Source organism: Oncorhynchus mykiss, chromosome 1, assembly GCF_057628025.1.
Source record: "Oncorhynchus mykiss isolate SJ-2025 chromosome 1, ASM5762802v1, whole genome shotgun sequence".
In the NCBI taxonomy this organism is placed as follows: Eukaryota; Metazoa; Chordata; class Actinopteri; order Salmoniformes; family Salmonidae; genus Oncorhynchus; species Oncorhynchus mykiss.
In genome coordinates this window covers 37,380,689-37,404,391 of record NC_143022.1, presented here as the reverse complement: position 1 = coordinate 37,404,391, position 23,703 = coordinate 37,380,689, and the positions used below count along the sequence as shown (strand labels likewise).

General features: G+C 41.6%; 1 protein-coding gene across 2 annotated transcripts in view; it reads right to left on the bottom strand.

Annotated features, from left to right (window-relative positions):
* LOC110522073 (genetic suppressor element 1) overlaps window positions 1-23,367 on the bottom strand; it is a 56,953-nt gene extending 33,586 nt beyond the window's left edge. Inside the window, exon 1 of one of the 2 annotated variants that reach the window (XM_036976702.2) lies at window positions 23,089-23,367. In XM_036976702.2, coding sequence (XP_036832597.2) covers window positions 23,089-23,182 — 94 coding nt within the window. In that variant the 5' untranslated portion in view covers window positions 23,183-23,367. The remainder of the gene's footprint in view (window positions 1-23,088) is intronic. The other variant, XM_090230169.1, reaches the window with a different exon arrangement.
* Between the last annotated feature and the right edge of the window lie 336 nt (window positions 23,368-23,703).

Sequence of the window (23,703 nt, the reverse complement as noted above, 5' to 3'; positions counted from 1 at the left end):
GTGAAAACATCCACACATTGAAATAAAATATATGGAATTTTGTAGTAACCAAAGTGTTAAACAATTCAAAATATATTTTATATTTGAGATTCTTCAAAGTAGCCACCCTTTGCCTTGATGACAGCTTTGCACACTCTTGGCATTCTCTCAACCAGCTTCACCTGGAATGCTTTTTCCAACAGTCTTGAAGCAGTTACCACTAATGCTGAGGAATTGTTGGCTGCTTTTCCTTCACTCTGCGGTCCAACTCATCCCAAACCATCTCAATTGGGTTGAGGTCGGGCGATTGTGGAGGCCAGGTCATCTGATGCAGCACTCCATCACTCTCCTTTTTTGGTGAAATAGCCCTAGGTGAAATGTGTGTTGGTCATTGTCCTGTTGAAAAACAAATGATAGTCCCAATAAGCGCAAACCAGATGGGGTGACTTATCGCTGCAGAATGCTGTCGTAGCCATGCTGGTTAAGTGTGCCTTAAAATCTAAATAAATCACAGACAAGAGTCACCAGCAAAGCACCCCCACTCCATCCCACCTCTTCCTCCATGCTTCATGGTGGGAACTACACAGGCAGAGATCATCCGCTCACCTACTCTGCATCTCACAAAGGATAGATTCCACCAATCTAATGTCCATTGATCGTTTTTCTTGGCCCAACCAACTCTTCTGCTTATTGGTGTCCTTTAATAGTGGTTTCTTTGCAGAAATTCAACCATGAAGGCCTAATTCAAACAGTCTCCTCTGAACAGTTGATGTTGAGATGTGTTTGTTACTTGAACTCTGTGAAGCATTTATTTATGCTGCTGGTAACTCTAATGAACTCATCCTCTACAGCAGAAGTAACTCTGGGTCTTCCTTTCCTGTGGCGGTCCTCATGTGAGCCAGTTTCATCATAGTGCTTGATGGTTTTTGCGACTGCACTTGAAGAAACTTAAAGAAATTCTGGACTATCGTTTCTCTTTGCTTATTTGAGCTGTTCTTGCCATAATATGGACTTGGTCAAATAGGGAAATCTTCTGTATATCACCCCTACCTTGTCACAACACAACTGATTAGCTGAAACACATTAAGAACTAAATAAATTCCACAAATTAACTTTTAACAAGGCACACCTGTTAATTGAAATGCATTCCAGGTGACTAACTCATGAAGTTGATTGAGAGAATGCCAAGATTGTGCAAAGCTGTCATCAAGGCAAAGGGTGGCTACTTTGAAGAATCAAAAATATATTTTGATTTGTTTAACACTGTTTTTTTTTTGGTTACTACATGATTCCATATGTGTTATTTGATAGTTTTGATGTATTCACTATTATTCCACAATGTAGAAAATAGAAAAAAAATTAAGAAAACCTTGGAATGAGTAGGTGTGTCCAAACCTTTGACTGGTACTGTATACATTTACAAAAAAAACATGGGGAATGGAAATGATGCAGACAATTACATTGATGGAAGCCACAATCTATCTGCAATATTAAAGCTGATCTACCCCCCAAATAAAATAAATATAAAAAAAGATAGTAATGGCAGCACAAGACAACTTCAACCCTGTAATAGCCTGTAGCCAATACAACTCTTTTAACTGCTGTAGACTCCATGGAAACAGTTTACTACCATAGAAGAGAGAGTGGAAAGAGAGGAGAGAGAGAGAGAGAGAGAGAGAGAGAGAGAGAGAGAGAGAGAGAGAGAGAAAGAGAGAGCGAGAGAGAGAGAGAGAGAGAGAGAGAGATTTCCATTATGAGAGATGAAGGAGAGTCTGAGGAGTGGACTGGTGGAAAAGATGTTCTACTTTTCAATTCCCATTAAATCCTTGCCTTAAATTTCCTTGTGGCTGGTAATGCAACATTCTTGGTCCGCACTTCAAATTGACCATAAATATCACAGTAGACCCTAGCCAGTAAGCACAAACTTTTCAACAATTCAAGCAACTTTTCTTCTAAAACATATTCCAATACTGAATAATGCAAACAAACCACATTACACTCTTGAATAATGCAACAATCCACACGCATGTGCAGACAATTCAAGGGTTTATTTTCTCGTCCTTAAACATTCAATTAGCTGACATTACACAGCTAACTCCTGCTAGGTAGCTAGTTAACGTACAACATGCTTCATGATCAAGTAATGTTAGCATATCAATAATTAACGTTTACCCCTCCCATACAAATATAAAAGTACAGTAATGTTATCATACAGTGTCATTCATATTATAATATAGGCTACACAGCTAGGTTATGTTAGCTAGCTAGCTAGCTAGCATCCTCACATTGTCACATGAATGCTGACAGTTAGCTGAAGCTTAGCTAGACAGGAGCGCTTAGGCTTACACTAGCTACTGTACCATATTAAAGTTAAAGCAGCCTTCATTTGATCAATTTCATGGAAGTTATTATGAGGTTAAAGCAAATTGTGACTGAAAACGTTGATAATTCCCTGGGGCCTCAGGAAAATCATGTGTAAATTTCACATTAAATTTCTGTCTGCACCATTTCTTAAAAGTCTTCGAACTTACAAAAATATCGAGATTTATAAACTTGGCACATGCCATACATGTTTCCCGTTATAAATCAGACCTATCATAAAACTGCATGTGTGAACCAGAATTTAGACTCCACCTTGAAAACTCCTCCATTTTTAATTAATTTTTAATTTCACCTTTATTTAACCAGGTAGGCTAGTTGAGAACAAGTTCTCATTTACAACCCCGACCTGGCCAAGATAAAGCAAAGCAGTGCGACACAAACAACAACACAGAGTTACACATGGAATTAACAAACATACAGTCAATAACACAATAGAAAAAAGTATATAAAGGAGTAAGATAAGGGAGGTAAGGCAATAAATAGGCCATAGTGGCAAAAAAATACAATTTAGCAATTAAACACCTCAGTGATAGATGTGCAGAAGATGAATGTGCAAGTAGAGATACTGGAGTGCAAAGGAGAAGAAAAACAATAACAGTATGGGGATGAGGTAGTTGGATGGGCTATTTACAAGATGGGCTATGTACAGGTGTAGTGATCTGTGAGCTGCTCTGACAGCTGGTGCTTAAAGTTAGTGAGGGAGATATGAGACTCCAGCTTCAGTGCTTTTTGCAATTTGTTCCAGTCATTGGCAGCAGAGAACTGGAAGGAAAGGCAGCCAAAGGAGGAATTGGCTTTGGGGGTGACCAGTGAGATATACCTGCTGGAGCACATGCTACGGGTGGGTGCTGCTATGGTGACCAGTGAGCTGAGTTAAGGCGGGGCTTTACCTAGCAAAGACTTATAGATGACCTGGAGCCAGTGGGTTTGGCGACAAATATGAGGCGAGGACCAGTCGATGAGAGCATACAGGTCACAGTGGTGAGTAGTATATGGGGCTTTGGTGACAAAATGGATGGCACTGTGATAGGCTGCATCCAATTTGCTGAGTAGAGTGTTGGAGGCTATTTTGTAAATTACATCGCCGAAGTCAATGATCGGTAGGATAGTCAGTTTTACAAGGGTATGTTTGGCAGCATGAGTGAAAGATGCTTTGTTGCAAAACAGGAAGTAAATTCTAGATATAATTTTGGATTGGAGAAGCTTAATGTGAGTCTGGAAGGAGAGTTTACAGTCTAACCAGACAAACAATGTATTTGTAGATGTCCACATATTCTCAGTCAGAACCGTTCAGAGTAGTGATGCTGGACAGGCAGGCAGGTACTGGTAGCGATTAGTTGAAGAGCATGGATTTAGTTTTACTTGCATTTAAGAACAGTTGGAGGCCACGGAAGGAGAGTTGTATGGCATTGAAGCTCATCTGGAGGTTTGTTAACACAGTGTCCAAAGAAGGGCCAGAAGTATACAGAATGGTATCGTCTGCATAGAGGTGGATCAAAGAATCACCAGCAGCAAGAATTCCATCATTGATGTATATAGAGAAAAGAGTCGGCCTGAGAATTGAATCCTGTGGCAACCCCATAGAGACTGCCAGAGGTCCGGACAACAGGCCCTCCGATTTGACACACTGAACTCTGTCTGAGAAGTAGTTAGTGAATCAGGTGAGGCAGTAATTTGAGAAACCAAGGCTGTTGAGTCTCCCGATAAGAATGTGGTGATTGACAGAGTCGAAAGCCTTGGCCAGGTCTATGAATACAGCTGCACAGTATTGTCTCTTATCGTGGAGGTTGTCCGGGTTGGCAGAGTCTGCTAAAGCACAGAATAAAACAAACTTAGGGAGGAGGCTTCTAATGTTAACATGCATGAAACCAAAGCTTTTACGGTTACAGAAGTCAACAAATGAGAGGGGAATGGGAGTGGAGCTAGGCACTGCAGGGCCTGGATTAACCTCTACATCACCAGAGGAGCAGTGGCGGAGTAGGATAAGGGTACGGCTAAAAGCTATAAGAACTGGTCATCTAGAACGTTCGGAACAGAGAGTAAAAGGAGCAGGTTTCTGGGCACGGTAGAATAGATTCAATGCAGGGCCTCCCGGGTGGCGCAGTGGTTAAGGAACTCTGTGCCATCAGAGTTCCTGGGTTCGCGCCCAGGCTCTGTCGTAACTGGCCGCGACCGGGAGGTCCGTGGGGTGACGCACAATTGGCCTAGCGTCGCCCGGGTTAGTGAGGGCTTGGTCGGTAGGGGTGTCCTTGTCTCATCGCGCACGAGCGACTCCTGTGGCGGGCTGGGCGCAGTGTGCGCTAACCAAGGTGGCCAGGTGCACGGTGTTTCCTCCGGCGCATTGGTGATGCTGGCTTCCGGGTTGGATGCGTGCTGTGTTAAGAAGCAGTGCGGCTTGGTTGGGTTGTGTATCGGAGGACGCATGACTTTCAACCTTCGTCTCTCCCGAGCCCGTACGGGAGTTGTAGCGATGAGACAAGATAGTAGCTACTACAACAATTAAATACCACGAAATTGGGGAGAAAAAGGGGTAAAAATTCAAAAAATAAAATAAAAAAAGAATAGATTCAATGCATAAATTACAGACAAAGGTATGGTAGGATGTGAATACAGTGGAAGTAAACCTAGGCATTGAGTGACGAGGAGAGAGGTATTGTCTCTAGAGACATCAATTAAGCCAGGAGAGGTCACCGCATGTGTGGGAGATGGGACAAAAGGGTTAGCTGTTGCATATAGAGCAGGGCTGGGCTGGAGTCTCTATTGTCTATAAGACAATAGTCACTAATCAAAACAGCAATGGACAAGGAATATTGACATTAGGAAGAGGCATGTGTAGCCGGGTTTACTGAGTAGCTGGGCGGGCTGGAGACACGGCGATTCAGACAGCTAGCGGGCCGGGGCTAGCAGACTAGCAGAAGGGCCTTAGAGGGACATCGCGATGGAAGAAGTCTGTTGTAGCACCCTCGTGGGGTTACGTCGGCAGACCAAGTCGTGATGGAAGCTTCCAGGCCAATTGGCAAAGTAGGTATAGTAGCCCAAGAAATTGGTTGTTGGACCTCTTCAGCTAACAGTCCGGTATGCGCTAGAAAGCTAGCGGACCATAATTTTTGGGAATTTTCCAAGCTGTTTAAAGGCACAGTGGAGTGGTTGAAAAACGAGTTTTAATGACTCCAACCTAAGTGTATGTAAACTTCCTACTTCAACTGTATATATACTGCACAGACATAAAGCTATTTTAAGGTAGAAACAAAACATAGCAAAAAACATTTTAAAAATGAAATAGAGCTTAGTTATAAATAAGACAGTAATGGTAATATTACAACAAAAATGATTGTTAAACTCAAATTTACAAATTAATTTTTAAAAAACAATATAATAAATTAAGTATACTTTTTGTAGATAATACCATAAATAGGACTGGTGGGTTTATGTCACACATGCAGCTAACAAAATTATATGGAAAATTGCTGCTCTACTCTAAATTACAACCAACTAATTGCCACAAAAATGGAAGAGGCAAGTAAAGGGGGAGAAAGTATAGACCTTGTCTGTTGGCCCTGCCTTAAAGACCTAAATTGGCTAAAGAAAACTATGATAAATAAAAAAGTATATCAGTTTCATTTAAGGACCAAAAAAATTGACAGGTGTGCCATATAGATAGGAACTTAGTTGGGAAGAGATTTTTGATGTACCGATTCCATGGACATGGTTTATGAACTAATACACAAAACAAGTTTTTCAATTGAAATTATCACACAAAATTCTTGCAACCAATAGAATGCTATATATATGGGGAATACAACCATCCCAGCTCTGCAGATATTGCTTTGTTTGTTTTGGTATTGTCATATGTAGCTTGTTTTTGGTCACAGGTTTAGGAATGGCTAAAGAATTGAACATTTACCTGGAGCTGACTCTGCAAATACCACTGCTGGGTGACTTAAAAAATCATAGTCAATCGATCAATAATCTAATAATACTCTTGGCAAAAAATTTATAATAAGTAGAATCTATAAGAATATAAAGGTTCAGAACTTTTGTGAAACATCACAGCACAGTTGAAAAATATATTGCAAATAGAAATCAAAACTGGATGGTGTTCAGAGATAGATGGGAGGGGTTGAGGGTAGCTGAAGGATGGGACTGAAAACAAACAAAAGATAAATATTGTAAAATATACTGTGTCCGTAAAATGTATGTGTATAGGCTGGAAGTAGGAGCCTAAGTGTTGTTGTCCATCAGTGTACTCCATTTAGGGGGGGGGGGGGGGGGGGGGGTTAAGGGAAAATAATAAAGGAAAAATATACATATTTCTAAAATATAATTTATATACAGTACCAGTCAAAAGTTTGGACAGACCTAGCCAAGGTTTTTCTTTATTGTTTACTATTTTCTACATTGTAGAATAATTGTGAAAACATCCACACATTGAAATAAAATATATGGAATTTTGTAGTAACCAAAGTGTTAAACAATTCAAAATATATTTTATATTTGAGATTCTTCAAAGTAGCCACCCTTTGCCTTGATGACAGCTTTGCACACTCTTGGCATTCTCTCAACCAGCTTCACCTGGAATGCTTTTTCCAACAGTCTTGAAGCAGTTACCACTAATGCTGAGGAATTGTTGGCTGCTTTTCCTTCACTCTGCGGTCCAACTCATCCCAAACCATCTCAATTGGGTTGAGGTCGGGCGATTGTGGAGGCCAGGTCATCTGATGCAGCACTCCATCACTCTCCTTTTTTGGTGAAATAGCCCTAGGTGAAATGTGTGTTGGTCATTGTCCTGTTGAAAAACAAATGATAGTCCCAATAAGCGCAAACCAGATGGGGTGACTTATCGCTGCAGAATGCTGTCGTAGCCATGCTGGTTAAGTGTGCCTTAAAATCGAAATAAATCACAGACAAGAGTCACCAGCAAAGCACCCCCACTCCATCCCACCTCTTCCTCCATGCTTCATGGTGGGAACTACACAGGCAGAGATCATCCGCTCACCTACTCTGCATCTCACAAAGGATAGATTCCACCAATCTAATGTCCATTGATCGTTTTTCTTGGCCCAACCAACTCTTCTGCTTATTGGTGTCCTTTAATAGTGGTTTCTTTGCAGAAATTCAACCATGAAGGCCTAATTCAAACAGTCTCCTCTGAACAGTTGATGTTGAGATGTGTTTGTTACTTGAACTCTGTGAAGCATTTATTTATGCTGCTGGTAACTCTAATGAACTCATCCTCTACAGCAGAAGTAACTCTGGGTCTTCCTTTCCTGTGGCGGTCCTCATGTGAGCCAGTTTCATCATAGTGCTTGATGGTTTTTGCGACTGCACTTGAAGAAACTTAAAGAAATTATGGACTATCGTTTCTCTTTGCTTATTTGAGCTGTTCTTGCCATAATATGGACTTGGTCAAATAGGGAAATCTTCTGTATATCACCCCTACCTTGTCACAACACAACTGATTAGCTGAAACACATTAAGAACTAAATAAATTCCACAAATTAACTTTTAACAAGGCACACCTGTTAATTGAAATGCATTCCAGGTGACTAACTCATGAAGTTGATTGAGAGAATGCCAAGATTGTGCAAAGCTGTCATCAAGGCAAAGGGTGGCTACTTTGAAGAATCAAAAATATATTTTGATTTGTTTAACACTGTTTTTTTTTTGGTTACTACATGATTCCATATGTGTTATTTGATAGTTTTGATGTATTCACTATTATTCCACAATGTAGAAAATATAAAAAAAATTAAGAAAACCTTGGAATGAGTAGGTGTGTCCAAACCTTTGACTGGTACTGTATACATTTACAAAAAAAACATGGGGAATGGAAATGATGCAGACAATTACATTGATGGAAGCCACAATCTATCTGCAATATTAAAGCTGATCTACCCCCCAAATAAAATAAATATAAAAAAAGATAGTAATGGCAGCACAAGACAACTTCAACCCTGTAATAGCCTGTAGCCAATACAACTCTTTTAACTGCTGTAGACTCCATGGAAACAGTTTACTACCATAGAAGAGAGAGTGGAAAGAGAGGAGAGAGAGAGAGAGAGAGAGAGAGAGAGAGAGAGAGAGAGAGAGAGAGAAAGAGAGAGCGAGAGAGAGAGAGAGAGAGAGAGAGAGATTTCCATTATGAGAGATGAAGGAGAGTCTGAGGAGTGGACTGGTGGAAAAGATGTTCTACTTTTCAATTCCCATTAAATCCTTGCCTTAAATTTCCTTGTGGCTGGTAATGCAACATTCTTGGTCCGCACTTCAAATTGACCATAAATATCACAGTAGACCCTAGCCAGTAAGCACAAACTTTTCAACAATTCAAGCAACTTTTCTTCTAAAACATATTCCAATACTGAATAATGCAAACAAACCACATTACACTCTTGAATAATGCAACAATCCACACGCATGTGCAGACAATTCAAGGGTTTATTTTCTCGTCCTTAAACATTCAATTAGCTGACATTACACAGCTAACTCCTGCTAGGTAGCTAGTTAACGTACAACATGCTTCATGATCAAGTAATGTTAGCATATCAATAATTAACGTTTACCCCTCCCATACAAATATAAAAGTACAGTAATGTTATCATACAGTGTCATTCATATTATAATATAGGCTACACAGCTAGGTTATGTTAGCTAGCTAGCTAGCTAGCATCCTCACATTGTCACATGAATGCTGACAGTTAGCTGAAGCTTAGCTAGACAGGAGCGCTTAGGCTTACACTAGCTACTGTACCATATTAAAGTTAAAGCAGCCTTCATTTGATCAATTTCATGGAAGTTATTATGAGGTTAAAGCAAATTGTGACTGAAAACGTTGATAATTCCCTGGGGCCTCAGGAAAATCATGTGTAAATTTCACATTAAATTTCTGTCTGCACCATTTCTTAAAAGTCTTCGAACTTACAAAAATATCGAGATTTATAAACTTGGCACATGCCATACATGTTTCCCGTTATAAATCAGACCTATCATAAAACTGCATGTGTGAACCAGAATTTAGACTCCACCTTGAAAACTCCTCCATTTTTAATTAATTTTTAATTTCACCTTTATTTAACCAGGTAGGCTAGTTGAGAACAAGTTCTCATTTACAACCCCGACCTGGCCAAGATAAAGCAAAGCAGTGCGACACAAACAACAACACAGAGTTACACATGGAATTAACAAACATACAGTCAATAACACAATAGAAAAAAGTATATAAAGGAGTAAGATAAGGGAGGTAAGGCAATAAATAGGCCATAGTGGCAAAAAAATACAATTTAGCAATTAAACACCTCAGTGATAGATGTGCAGAAGATGAATGTGCAAGTAGAGATACTGGAGTGCAAAGGAGAAGAAAAACAATAACAGTATGGGGATGAGGTAGTTGGATGGGCTATTTACAAGATGGGCTATGTACAGGTGTAGTGATCTGTGAGCTGCTCTGACAGCTGGTGCTTAAAGTTAGTGAGGGAGATATGAGACTCCAGCTTCAGTGCTTTTTGCAATTTGTTCCAGTCATTGGCAGCAGAGAACTGGAAGGAAAGGCAGCCAAAGGAGGAATTGGCTTTGGGGGTGACCAGTGAGATATACCTGCTGGAGCACATGCTACGGGTGGGTGCTGCTATGGTGACCAGTGAGCTGAGTTAAGGCGGGGCTTTACCTAGCAAAGACTTATAGATGACCTGGAGCCAGTGGGTTTGGCGACAAATATGAGGCGAGGACCAGTCGATGAGAGCATACAGGTCACAGTGGTGAGTAGTATATGGGGCTTTGGTGACAAAATGGATGGCACTGTGATAGGCTGCATCCAATTTGCTGAGTAGAGTGTTGGAGGCTATTTTGTAAATTACATCGCCGAAGTCAATGATCGGTAGGATAGTCAGTTTTACAAGGGTATGTTTGGCAGCATGAGTGAAAGATGCTTTGTTGCAAAACAGGAAGTAAATTCTAGATATAATTTTGGATTGGAGAAGCTTAATGTGAGTCTGGAAGGAGAGTTTACAGTCTAACCAGACAAACAATGTATTTGTAGATGTCCACATATTCTCAGTCAGAACCGTTCAGAGTAGTGATGCTGGACAGGCAGGCAGGTACTGGTAGCGATTAGTTGAAGAGCATGGATTTAGTTTTACTTGCATTTAAGAACAGTTGGAGGCCACGGAAGGAGAGTTGTATGGCATTGAAGCTCATCTGGAGGTTTGTTAACACAGTGTCCAAAGAAGGGCCAGAAGTATACAGAATGGTATCGTCTGCATAGAGGTGGATCAAAGAATCACCAGCAGCAAGAATTCCATCATTGATGTATATAGAGAAAAGAGTCGGCCTGAGAATTGAATCCTGTGGCAACCCCATAGAGACTGCCAGAGGTCCGGACAACAGGCCCTCCGATTTGACACACTGAACTCTGTCTGAGAAGTAGTTAGTGAATCAGGTGAGGCAGTAATTTGAGAAACCAAGGCTGTTGAGTCTCCCGATAAGAATGTGGTGATTGACAGAGTCGAAAGCCTTGGCCAGGTCTATGAATACAGCTGCACAGTATTGTCTCTTATCGTGGAGGTTGTCCGGGTTGGCAGAGTCTGCTAAAGCACAGAATAAAACAAACTTAGGGAGGAGGCTTCTAATGTTAACATGCATGAAACCAAAGCTTTTACGGTTACAGAAGTCAACAAATGAGAGGGGAATGGGAGTGGAGCTAGGCACTGCAGGGCCTGGATTAACCTCTACATCACCAGAGGAGCAGTGGCGGAGTAGGATAAGGGTACGGCTAAAAGCTATAAGAACTGGTCATCTAGAACGTTCGGAACAGAGAGTAAAAGGAGCAGGTTTCTGGGCACGGTAGAATAGATTCAATGCAGGGCCTCCCGGGTGGCGCAGTGGTTAAGGAACTCTGTGCCATCAGAGTTCCTGGGTTCGCGCCCAGGCTCTGTCGTAACTGGCCGCGACCGGGAGGTCCGTGGGGTGACGCACAATTGGCCTAGCGTCGCCCGGGTTAGTGAGGGCTTGGTCGGTAGGGGTGTCCTTGTCTCATCGCGCACGAGCGACTCCTGTGGCGGGCTGGGCGCAGTGTGCGCTAACCAAGGTGGCCAGGTGCACGGTGTTTCCTCCGGCGCATTGGTGATGCTGGCTTCCGGGTTGGATGCGTGCTGTGTTAAGAAGCAGTGCGGCTTGGTTGGGTTGTGTATCGGAGGACGCATGACTTTCAACCTTCGTCTCTCCCGAGCCCGTACGGGAGTTGTAGCGATGAGACAAGATAGTAGCTACTACAACAATTAAATACCACGAAATTGGGGAGAAAAAGGGGTAAAAATTCAAAAAATAAAATAAAAAAAGAATAGATTCAATGCATAAATTACAGACAAAGGTATGGTAGGATGTGAATACAGTGGAAGTAAACCTAGGCATTGAGTGACGAGGAGAGAGGTATTGTCTCTAGAGACATCAATTAAGCCAGGAGAGGTCACCGCATGTGTGGGAGATGGGACAAAAGGGTTAGCTGTTGCATATAGAGCAGGGCTGGGCTGGAGTCTCTATTGTCTATAAGACAATAGTCACTAATCAAAACAGCAATGGACAAGGAATATTGACATTAGGAAGAGGCATGTGTAGCCGGGTTTACTGAGTAGCTGGGCGGGCTGGAGACACGGCGATTCAGACAGCTAGCGGGCCGGGGCTAGCAGACTAGCAGAAGGGCCTTAGAGGGACATCGCGATGGAAGAAGTCTGTTGTAGCACCCTCGTGGGGTTACGTCGGCAGACCAAGTCGTGATGGAAGCTTCCAGGCCAATTGGCAAAGTAGGTATAGTAGCCCAAGAAATTGGTTGTTGGACCTCTTCAGCTAACAGTCCGGTATGCGCTAGAAAGCTAGCGGACCACGGCTAGCAGGCTAGCAGATGGGCATTCAAGGGACGTCGCGACGGAGGAGCCTGTTGAAAACCCCCTTCGGGCAGATTACATCGGTAGTCCAGTCGTGATTGATCGGCGGGGCTCCGTATCGGCAATTAAAAGGGTCCAGGCCAATTGGCAAAATAGGTATTGTAGCCCAAGGAGTGCTGATGGACCTCTTCAGCTAGCCGGGAGATGGGCCTAGCATAGGCTAGCTGCAGGCTAATTGGTGCTTACTTCAGGACAGAGACGTTAGTCAGGAGAAGCCAATCTGATAGCAGCTAGCTAGCTGCGATGATCCAGGTGAAGAGGTTCAAAGCTTTCGGTAGGAATCCGGAGATACGGAGAAAAAGAAGTCCGAACAGCTCTGGGATGAATCTCGAAGTGCAGACTGGCAGGAGTTGTCCGGGCTAAAGGTAAGCTGATGACCGCTATCAGTGGCTAGCTGACTACGAGCTAGTAGCTAGTTAGCTGGCTAGCTTCTGTTGGGGGTTCCGGTTCTAAAGTAAAGAAAATAGCAGATCCATACCACATTGGGTGAGGCGGGTTGCAGGAGAGTGTGTTGAAGTTGGGGCTAAGAAAAAAAAAGATATATATATCAGAAAAAAAAATATATAAAATATATATATATAAAGATATATACACGGGATACGATGAGACGAAGACAAAGACGCCTGACTGCTACGCTATCTTGGATAATTCACCTTTTATGGTGACAACAACGCCCTTATTTGCTGTATAATTTGGAACTATTCGAATTAGGCCACGGCATGCAAAAGAAAAATTGTTGTTCAATATTCAGTTTATGAGTAGATTATTGGGTTTGTATGTCCTGCCTTAGTATATGCTCTGAGATTAAATAGGCAATAATGTCACGCTCCTATCGCACAGCAATACTGTAGCCTACCCATACTGTCAAATACATACACTACCGGTCTATTTACTGTGTTGGCAGAATGTTTGAATATCTTGCAGTAATTGTGCACGTGACAATAAAAACTAGAAACTTGATACATAGGCCTACTTCAATGTAAGATCAGCTGTTAAATTTGACTGTATACGGGTATTATAAACTGCGCTGCCTATGATATTGCAAAACTTGGACTACATATAGCCTATCTATTTACTAGGCTAATAGGTTACATGGTATTTTGTTGTATTGCTCTTTCGGGAATATAAACCCATCACGGCCAGAAAAGGTGACTAATACTGTATATTCGGCAATGGCTATGCATATAAATCGGAAATAGATTTATATGTCTAGTAATAAGATTCCTATGTCAATTTATTTTAGATGCTAAAAATAAAACAGAGATTTTCACTCTTCGCACTAATGGCAAATGGTTGAATTCTTGTTAATATGTTTTCTTGGTTTAGTTTTTTATGAATAAGCTTTTCATCATAGCCCCCATTTGTACAAAGTACTTACTTGCCAGCTTGCAATACAATATTTCAACCACTAACAGATGTGCATACGCAAGATCTAAAGTTTGCGGGAAGTGAGCACATTCTCACATTAAGTTAAAAAAAATATATATATGATAACGCAATTAAATAAATGATTCCCTCTTTGCTGCAATTTTCCCTATCTTTGCTTATGTTGCCCTGGCCTTTCTGCCTTTTTTCCAGTTGCAAGTTCTGGCACATTCATTCCATCAACATAGCATCCTGCATCCCACTGCTGGTTCACTTTTGAAGCTAAGCAGGGTTGGTCTCTGGATCGGAAACCAGATGTAGCTGGAAGTAATGAAAATAATAATGTGTACAAATAAACGTGAAAAAAAAGGGAAAAAGGTGAAAAATGTATGTGAAACTTCACACGTGTCCGAAAACCACGTTTTTCACTTGAAATTGTTCACATGCTTTTTTCACGTGATTTTTGTTTGGTCATGGGCTCTTTCCCTCACAATGTTCTCTTCTGTTTTGAACACTGATCTGGAAGGACTACGCACTTAGAAAACAAGGTGCTATATAGAACCTAAAAGGGTTCTTCGGCTGTCCCCATAGGAGAACCCTTTGAAAAACTATTTTTGGATTACAGGTAGAACCATTTTGGTTCCAGGTAGAACCCTTTTGGGTTACATTTAGAACCCTTTCCACAGAAGGTTCTACCTGGAACTAAAAAGAGTTATCCTATGGGGACAGCCGAAGAACCCTTTCGGAACCATTTTCTCTAAGAGTGCAGATAGGTTAAAGCTTTACTTCTGTACACCTATCCAGTCCTTTCACCTAGGATCAAGTAATGAAAGAAAGCTAGGAAACCAGGAAAAGAAAGAGCAATAAAGGGAAAGAGAGGGGGAGGGGGTTGTAGAATTGGGACTGAGCCTATACTGGTTCTGTTCCTGTAGTCTCCCATTGGAGAACAATAACAGAACCGTTCTATGGGCAGTTTGTCAGCATAATCACACTGTAATCACTGTTTCTGTGATAAGAGCTGCTTATCATTGTCTCTAGGAGTAGGAGAGCTCTCATGAAACAGTGTTATATTCTCTCTGTCTCTCTGTCGCTCTCTCTCTCTCTTACTATTTCTCTCTCTCTCAATTCAGTTCAATTCAAATGAGCTTTATTGGCATGGGAAACATGTACATTGCCAAAACAAACAACATCAACAAAAAAACAACATCAAAACATTAAAGTAAACATTGCACTCATAAAGGTTTTAAAATAATAGACGTTTCAAATGTTTTATTATCAGCTATGGACAGTGTTTTTAACAATGTATAACTAGTTGTAGTACTAATAGTAGGGGAAGATAAGTAAACAGATCAAAATTGGTGGTATTCATAATGTTGTTTGTGCTCCACTGTTGCCCTGTTTTCATGGCAACGGGCCACGAATCTTGCTACTGTGATTGCACATTGCAGTATTATTCCTAACAGTTATGAGATTTTATCAATGTTTGATTTGTTTTCAAATTCTTTATGGGTTTGTGGTATCTGTGGGAAATATGTGTCTCTAATATGGTCATAACTTTGACAGGAGGTATGGAAGTGCATCTCAGTCCACGTCATTTTGTGAGTAGTGTGCACATAGCCTTCCTCTCTCAAGAGCCAAGTCTGCCTATGGCAACCTCTCTCAATAACAAGGCTATGCTCATTGGGTCTGTACATAGTAAAGGATTTTCTTTGTTTGGGGCCAGATAACATTCCAGTTTGCTCGGTTTTTTGGTTGATTCTCTCCAGTGTGTCAAGTAATTATCTTTTTGTTTTCTCATAATTTGTTTGGGTCTAATTGTGTTGCTGTCCTGGGGCTCTGTTGGGTCTGTATGTGAACAGAGATCCAGAACCAGCTGGCCGAGGGGACTCTTCTCTAGGTTAATATCGCTGTAGGTAAGGGCTTTGTGGTGGAATGTGTGGACATCGCTTCCTTTTAGGTGGTTGTAGAATTTAACAGATCTTTTCAGGATTTGGATATTTAGTAGGTATGTTCTTAATTCTGCTCTGCATGCATTGTTTGGAGTTTTGCAATGAACATGAAGGATATTTTTGCATGACTCTCAATTGGGTGTTTGTCCCATTTTGTGAATGCTTGGTTGGTGAGTGGACCCCAGACCTCACAACCATAGAGAGCAATGGGTTCTATAAGTGATTTAAGTATTTTTAGCCAGATCCTAATTGGGATGTCGAGTTCCATGTTCCTTTTGATGGCATGGAATGTATTTTTTGCCATGTCTCTTAAATCGTCTTGTAGAAGTTACCTCTGATGTTGATGTTTAGGCCGAGGTAGCACAGGAGGTTGGTGGCAACTTAATTGGGGAGGACGGGCACGTGGTAATGGCTGGAGCCGAATGAGTGGAATGTATCAAATACATCAAACACATTGTTCCCATGTGTTTGATGCCATTCCATTTGCTCCAGACATTTTTATGATCCATCCTCCCCTCAGCAGAGGTAGGTATAATTATTTGTGTGCTCTAGGGCAGTGGTATCTAGATAGTATTTGTATTTGTTGTCCTGGCAACTGGACCTTTTTTTGGAACACCATTATTTATGTCTTAATGAGATTTACTGTCAGGGCCAATGTCTGACCGAATCTGTGCAGAAGGTCTGTAGGCCCTCCTTGGTTGGGGACAGAAGCACCAGATCATCTGCAAACAATAAACATTTGACTTCAGAGTCTAGTATGGTGAGGTCGGGTGCTGCAGACTGCTCCAGTGCCCTCACCAATGGGGCTCAAGCTGCGTCCCTGTCACACGCCATGGAAAGATATATGTATACAAGGATTGTATAATATCTCATGATCTCCCGCAACACTGCTTTCCATCAATTTGTATAGCAGACGCTCATGCCAAATTGAGTCAAAAGCTTTTTTGAAATCAACAAACCATGAAAAGACTGCTTTTGTTTTGGTAGTTTTTTTTGTTGTCAATTAGGGTGTGCAGGATGTATATACGTGGGGTCTGCTGTTGATGATACTGCAGAGGATTTCTCCTAGGTTACTATTGACGCAGATTCAAGAGCTGAGGACAATGTTGAAGAGTTTAAGAATAGCCCATTTGAATTTGTGATCTGTGTATTTTATAATTTTGCTTAGTATACCATCAACACCGCAGTCCTTTTTGGGTTGGAGGGTTTGTATTTTGGCTCATCCAATGTAATTGGAGAGTTCTGGTCTTTAATAGCTGATTTGCAAATGATCATGTATATGTGTTTGCTCTTGGTTCTTTGTTATATGGCAGAAAATGCTGGAGAAGTGGTTTATCCATACATCTCAATTTTGGATAGATAGCGCTTCATGTTGTTGTTTGTTTAGTTTGTTCCAATTTCCCAGAAGTGATTTGATTCTATGGATTCTTCAATCACAATGAGCTGTTTTCTGACATTCTGACATTCCTTCTTTTTTCTTAGTGTATTTCTGGACTGTTTTAGTGTTTCCCCATAGTGAAGGTGTAGGTTCAGGTTTTCTGGGTCTCTGTGTTTTTGGTTGGATAGGTTTCACAATTTCTTTCTTAGGTTTTTGCATTCTTCATCAAACCATTTATTGTTGTTGTTAGTTTTCTTAGGTTTTCTGCTAGAATTGTTTTAATTTGATATGTTAGCTGATAAGTCAAATATACTGTCCATCGCATCTACAGTGGGGCAAAAAAGTATTTAGTCAGCCACCAATTGTGCAAGTTCTCACACTTAAAAAGATGAGAGAGGTCATTTTCATCATAGGTACACTTCAACTATGACAGACAAAATAAGAAAAAAAAATCCAGAAAATCACATTGTAGGATTTTTTATGAATTTATTTACAAATTATGGTGGAAAAAAAGTATTTGGTCACCTACAAACAAGCAAGATTTCTGGCTCTCACAGACCTGTAACTTCTTCTTTAAGAGGCTCCTCTGTCCTCCACTCGTTACCTGTATTAATGGAACCTGTTTGAACTTGTTATCAGTATAAAAGACACCTGTCCACAACCTCAAACAGTCACACTCCAAACTCCACTATGGCCAAGACCAAAGAGCTGTCAAAGGACACCAGAAACCAAATTGTAGACCTGCACCAGGCTGGGAAGACTGAATCTGCAATAGGTAAGCAGCTTGGTTTGAAAAAATCAACTGTGGGAGCAATTATTAGGAAATGGAAGACATACAAGACCACTGATAATCTCCCTCAATCTGGGGCTCCACGCAAGATCTCACCCCGTGGGGTCAAAATGATCACAAGAATGGTGAGCAAAAATCCCAGAACCACACGGGGGGACCTAGTGAATGACCTGCAGAGAGCTGGGACCAAAGTAACAAAGCCTACCATCAGTAACACACTATGCCGCCAGGGACTCAAATCCTGCAGTGCCAGACGTGTCCCCCTGCTTAAGCCAGTACATGTCCAGGCCCGTCTGAAGTTTGCTAGAGAGCATTTGGATGATCCAGAAGAAGATTGGGAGAATGTCATATGGTCAGATGAAACCAAAATAAAACTTTTTGGTAAAAACTCAACTCGTCGTGTTTGGAGGACAAAGAATGCTGAGTTGCATCCAAAGAACACCATACCTACTGTGAAGCATGGGGGTAGAAACATCATGCTTTGGGGCTGTTTTTCTGCAAAGGGACCAGGACCACTGATCCGTGTAAAGGAAAGAATGAATGGGGCCATGTATCGTGAGATTTTGAGTGAAAACCTCCTGCCATCAGCAAGGGCATTGAAGACGAAACGTGGCTGGGTCTTTCAGCATGACAATGATCCCAAACACACCGCCCGGGCAACGAAGGAGTGGCTTCGTAAGAAGCATTTCAAAGTCCTGGAGTGGCCTAGCCAGTCTCCAGATCTTTGGAGGGAGTTGAAAGTCCATGTTGCCCAGCAACAGCCCCAAAACATCACCGCTCTAGAGGAGATCTGCATGGAGGAATGGGCCAAAATACCAGCAACAGTGTGTGAAAACCTTGTGAAGACTTACAGAAAACGTTTGACCTCTGTCATTGCCAACAAAGGGTATATAACAAATTATTGAGATAAACTTTTGTTATTGACCAAATACTTATTTTCCACCATAATTTGCAAATAAATAAACTAAAAATCCTACAATGTGATTTTCTGGATTTTTTTTCCTCATTTTGTCTGTCATAGTTGAATTGTACCTATGATGAAAATTACAGGCCTCTCTCATATTTTTAAGTAGGAGAACTTGCACAATTGGTGGCCGACTAAATACTTTTTTGCCCCACTGTATACTATGCGTCTGTATTTCTGATTTATTTTGTGAAGTCTGGGTTACTGCTCTTTAGGCCAAAGGCAGATTAACTCTCAGACCTTGTATATTCCAGGATGAGATAGTAAAATCTGGTGCCTGGTGGTGCTGTGGTCTTGATTTAGGTCCTCTCGGCCTGGGTCCTCTCAACGTGGCTCCTCTAGGTGCAGGTTCATGGGGAACCCTAGCAGGTCTGGGTGGGGTGTACATTGCTCTGTTGTTCTTGTGTGAGGTGCTGGGGCTGCAGCAGAGGAAGATGTATTTAAGGGTTCTTGCAAAAGTAGGGACTGTTGCTTTGTATAGGTGGACCTGGTCATAAAGACTGTTGAAGTCCAGTCACAGGAAATTCTTGCTTTTACCCTGCTGTATGGTAGCAGGGTGAAAGTATTTTCACTGTAACAGGGTGGAGATAACCACTTCTGAGTTGGAGAAAGTGGAAGAAGCTTTTTCAATCACGGCCTTGAGTGCTGTGGCCACCCTTTCCTGCTGTGCTCTCAGGTCGTCTGCGCCTTTGTGAATTATTATGTGGCTGGGTGACCCTAGTTGGTCTTCAGATAGCAGGTCTAGGTCACACTGGGTGTTTGAGCACCAGAGTTTAGACACTGTGTGCCTCTCTCTCTTCCTCGCTCCTTCTTTCTCTATGTGTGTTGTGTTTGCTCAGGAGGCTGTGGTCTAAATCCAGTGGGTTGACACCTGGTTACCCAGCCTTAGGGCCTTGGACTGACTGTCTGTGAGGAACAGACGGTGTGTATCTCAGCGGTCTACAGCAGAATCATACTCATCTTGTCTCTCCTCTCCACGCACGCACGCACGCACACACGCGCACACACACACACACACACACACATTTACAAACACCACAATACACAAACCGCTCCTCACAAACAGGTGTTACAGAGAGTACCAAGGGGGAAAGTAAGTTGGTGCATTCAAACATTCAGTCATATAACTGAGTAACTTCAGGATGTTTTTAGCATAAATACCTGGAACAATGTATTAGATGGTATGATTATAATCTGCTTATAAACAATTATTGGTTCATTTGTTTACCGTTTGTAAGTTGTTTGTAAATCATTATCATACTGAATCAAAATGCAGAGTTAAGAATTAAAATAGAGTAGGCCCATACAGTTTTGTGAAGTGAATGGTAAAGCACCCAGCCAGGTCTGTTAAAGATTGACTTTGAAATTGGATGTCTATCTATGTCCTGAGGACATTGGGAACTGCCTTCAAAACCAGACACTAGGGGCAACAGTGAGTGCAATTACAATCAAGTAGGTACAGTTGAAGTCGGAAGTTTACATACACCTTAGTCAAATACATTTAAACTCAGTTTTTCACAATTCCTGACATTTAATCATAGTAAAAATTCCCTGTCTTAGGACAGTTAGGATCACCACTTTATTTTAAGAATGTGAAATGTCAGAATAATAGTAGAGAGAATTATTTCTTTCAGCTTTTATTTCTTTCATCACATTCCCAGTGGGTCATAAGTTTACATGCACTCAATTAGTATTTGGTAACATTGCCCTTAAATTATTTAACTTGGGTCAAACATTTTGGTTAGCCTTCCACAAGCTTCCCACAATAAGTTGGGTGAATTTTGGCCCATTCCTCCTGACAAAGCTGGTGTAACTGAGTCAGGTTTGTAGGCCTCCTTGCTCACACATGCATTTTCAGTTCTGCCCACACATGTTCTATAGGATTGAGGTCAGGGCTTTGTGATGGCCACTCCAATACCTTGACTTTGTTGTCCTTAAGCCATTTTGCCACAACTTTGGAAGTATGCTTGGGGTCATTGTCCATTTGGAAGACCCATTTGCGACCAAACTTTAACTTCCTGACTGATGTCTTGAGATGTTGCTTCAATATATCCACGTAATTTCCCTCCCCATGATGCCATCTATTTTGTGAAGTGCACCAGTCCCTCCTGCAGCAAAGCACCCCCACAACATGATGCTGCCACCCCGTGCTTCACGGTTGGGATGGTGTCCTTCGGCTTGCAAGCCTCCCCCTTTTTCCTCCAAACATAACAATGGTTATTATGTTCAAACAGTTATATTTTTGTTTCATCAGACCAGAGGACATTTCTCCAAAAAGTATGATCTTTGTCCCCATGTGCAGTTGCAAACCGTAGTCTGACATTTTATGGCGGTTTTGGAGCAGTGACTTCTTCCTTGCTGAGTGGTCCTTTGCTGTTGTTCTAGGATTGATTTGCACTTTTCGCACCAAAGTACGTTCATCTCTAGGAGACAGAACGCCTCTCCTTCCTGAGCGGTATGATGGCTGCGTGGTCCCATGGTGTTTATACTTGCGTACTATTGTTTGTACAGATGAACGTGGTACCTTCAGGCATTTGGAAATTGCTCCCAAGGATGGACCAGACTTGTGGAGGTCTACAATTTTTTTCTGAGGTCTTGGTTGATTTCTTTTGATTTCCTCATGATGTCAAGCAAAGAGGCACTGAGTTTGAAGGTAGCCCTTGAAATACATCAACAGGTACACCTCCAATTGACTCAAATTATGTCAATTAGCCTATCAGAAGCTTCTAAAGCCATGACATAATTTTCTGGAATTTTCCAAGCTGTTTAAAGACACAGTCAACTTAGTATATGTAAACATCTGACCCACTGGAATTGTGATACAGTGAATTATAAGTGAAATAATCTATCTGTAAACAATTGTTGGTAAAATTTCCTGTGTCATGCACAAAGTAGATGTCCTAACAGATTTGCCAAAACTATCGTTTTTTAACAATAAATTTGTGGAGTGGTTGAAAAACAAGTTTTAATGACTCCAACCAAAGTGTATGTAAACTTCCGACTTCAACTGTAAGTAAGTAATCCTATGACTCTGGATCTGAAGATTGTGTCTTCAATCCCAGTCGTGAACACTGTTTTTGTATATTTTTTAATTGAACCTTATCCAAAACCTTAACCATTTGGAATGAGTGCGTAAACTTAACCCTTAACTTTGACATTTTACATTTGGAGAAATGGAACGATACAGAGTAGCAAGAGCAACAAAAACTCTTTGAAATTTGACGTTGGGAGCAACTTCGAAATTTGACGTTTGGAGAACGTGGCTGAACGTTTAATTCTGCAGTGAGATTGTGAGAGCTTGTTGAATGCACCTGTGCAGTCCAGGCAGACACCAGTGCAGTCCAGGCAGACACCAGTGCACGGCAGGTAGCCTTGCAGCCACCTAGGTGAAAAATCTGTTGATGTGCTCTTATGCAAGGCACTTAACCCCAATTGCTCCTGTAAGTTCCTCTGGATAAGAATGTTTGCTAAAACACTTTTTTTTAGTGAATCCTATAGGAGAGGAGACTTGTTGGTTTAGTGTAGGCTACTCTACCCCTGCTGAACAGCTGCTCTACCACAGGTCAGCTGCACATTGTGTGTGTGTGTGTGTGTGTGTGTGTGTGTGTGTGTGTGTGTGTGTGTGTGTGTGTGTGTGTGTGTGTGTGAAATGGCTTATCTCCTCTGCTGCTCCACACCTGCTACAACACTGTATCTACCCGTCTGTGGGAAAGTGTGTGTGTGTTTGGCCTACTCTACCTGCTGGGAGTGTAGCCTACACACAAAGCGTATCTGATCCATTTGAATGCAGAGCAATGAGGCCGGAGCCATTAAAGTAGATAAACATGATGGTGTTGTTAAAGGTCCCTTCTACCTACAGCGGAACTTATGTAACATACACCCTCATGAGTAGCTACTCTTCATGGAGTAATGACTTTCCAACCACACAGCTAAACAAGACGACTTGCTTGGCCCTCTGTTTGACTAAGGACTAGTTTGCCAGCTACTGAACTTCCACAGCAAACATTGACACAAGCTGTTATTGACTGGGCTACGCTTCAATTTTATAATAAAAAAAACCATAAATGGGTATTAAATTAATCATATAACACATACCACAAGAACGAGAGAAAGAGAGAGAGAGAGATCCATCCTCACTACAGACATACTGTACCACAGCGGTAGCCTACATGGAGAGCGCAGAGACGAAGACGGCCGCGGCATCAGCAGTGCGTATCTTTCCCTCTATCTGATTCAATCAACTTCTGGAGCGATAACACACATTTCACACGTAGGCTAACCACATAAATTAACGAGGTACACGAGCACTAAACGCCCATATACTACTTCAACTAGTTTAGGCTACTTACCGCGTAAACAGAGACGGTTAAATCCTCGGTTTTGCGTTAATCCCAGTATAAAAGACGAACCATCGGCTACCGCTGTTCCTTGGCATAGACTCATATGAAATAGCGAGGTGTACTCTACCACTCTCTCTCTCTATCTCTCTCTCTCTCGCGCGCGCGTTCGCGCGAGCTTTTTCTCTCTCTCTCGCTCTCTCTCACTGTCTCTCTCTCTCTCTGTTTCTCTCTCGCTCTCTCTGTTTCTCTCTCGCTCTGTCTCTCTCTCTCTCTCTCTCTGTTTCTCTCTCTCTCGCTCTGTCTCTTTCTCTCTCTCTCTCTGTTTCTCTCTCTCTCTCTGTTTCTCTCTCGCTCTCTCTCTCTCTCCCTCCCTCTGTATCTCTCTCTCGCGCCACTTGCTAGCTCTAGCTTTATTTCTCTCTATCTCAATTCAAGTGCATTTATTGGCATGGGAAACATATGTTTGCCAAAGGAAGTGAAATAAATAAAAGTAAAATGAACAATCAGAAATGAACAGTAAACATTTCACGAACAAAAGTTTCAAAATAATAGAGATATTTAAAATGTTATACAGTATATACAGTATTTACTCTCTCTCTCTCAATTCAATTCAAGGGGCTTTGT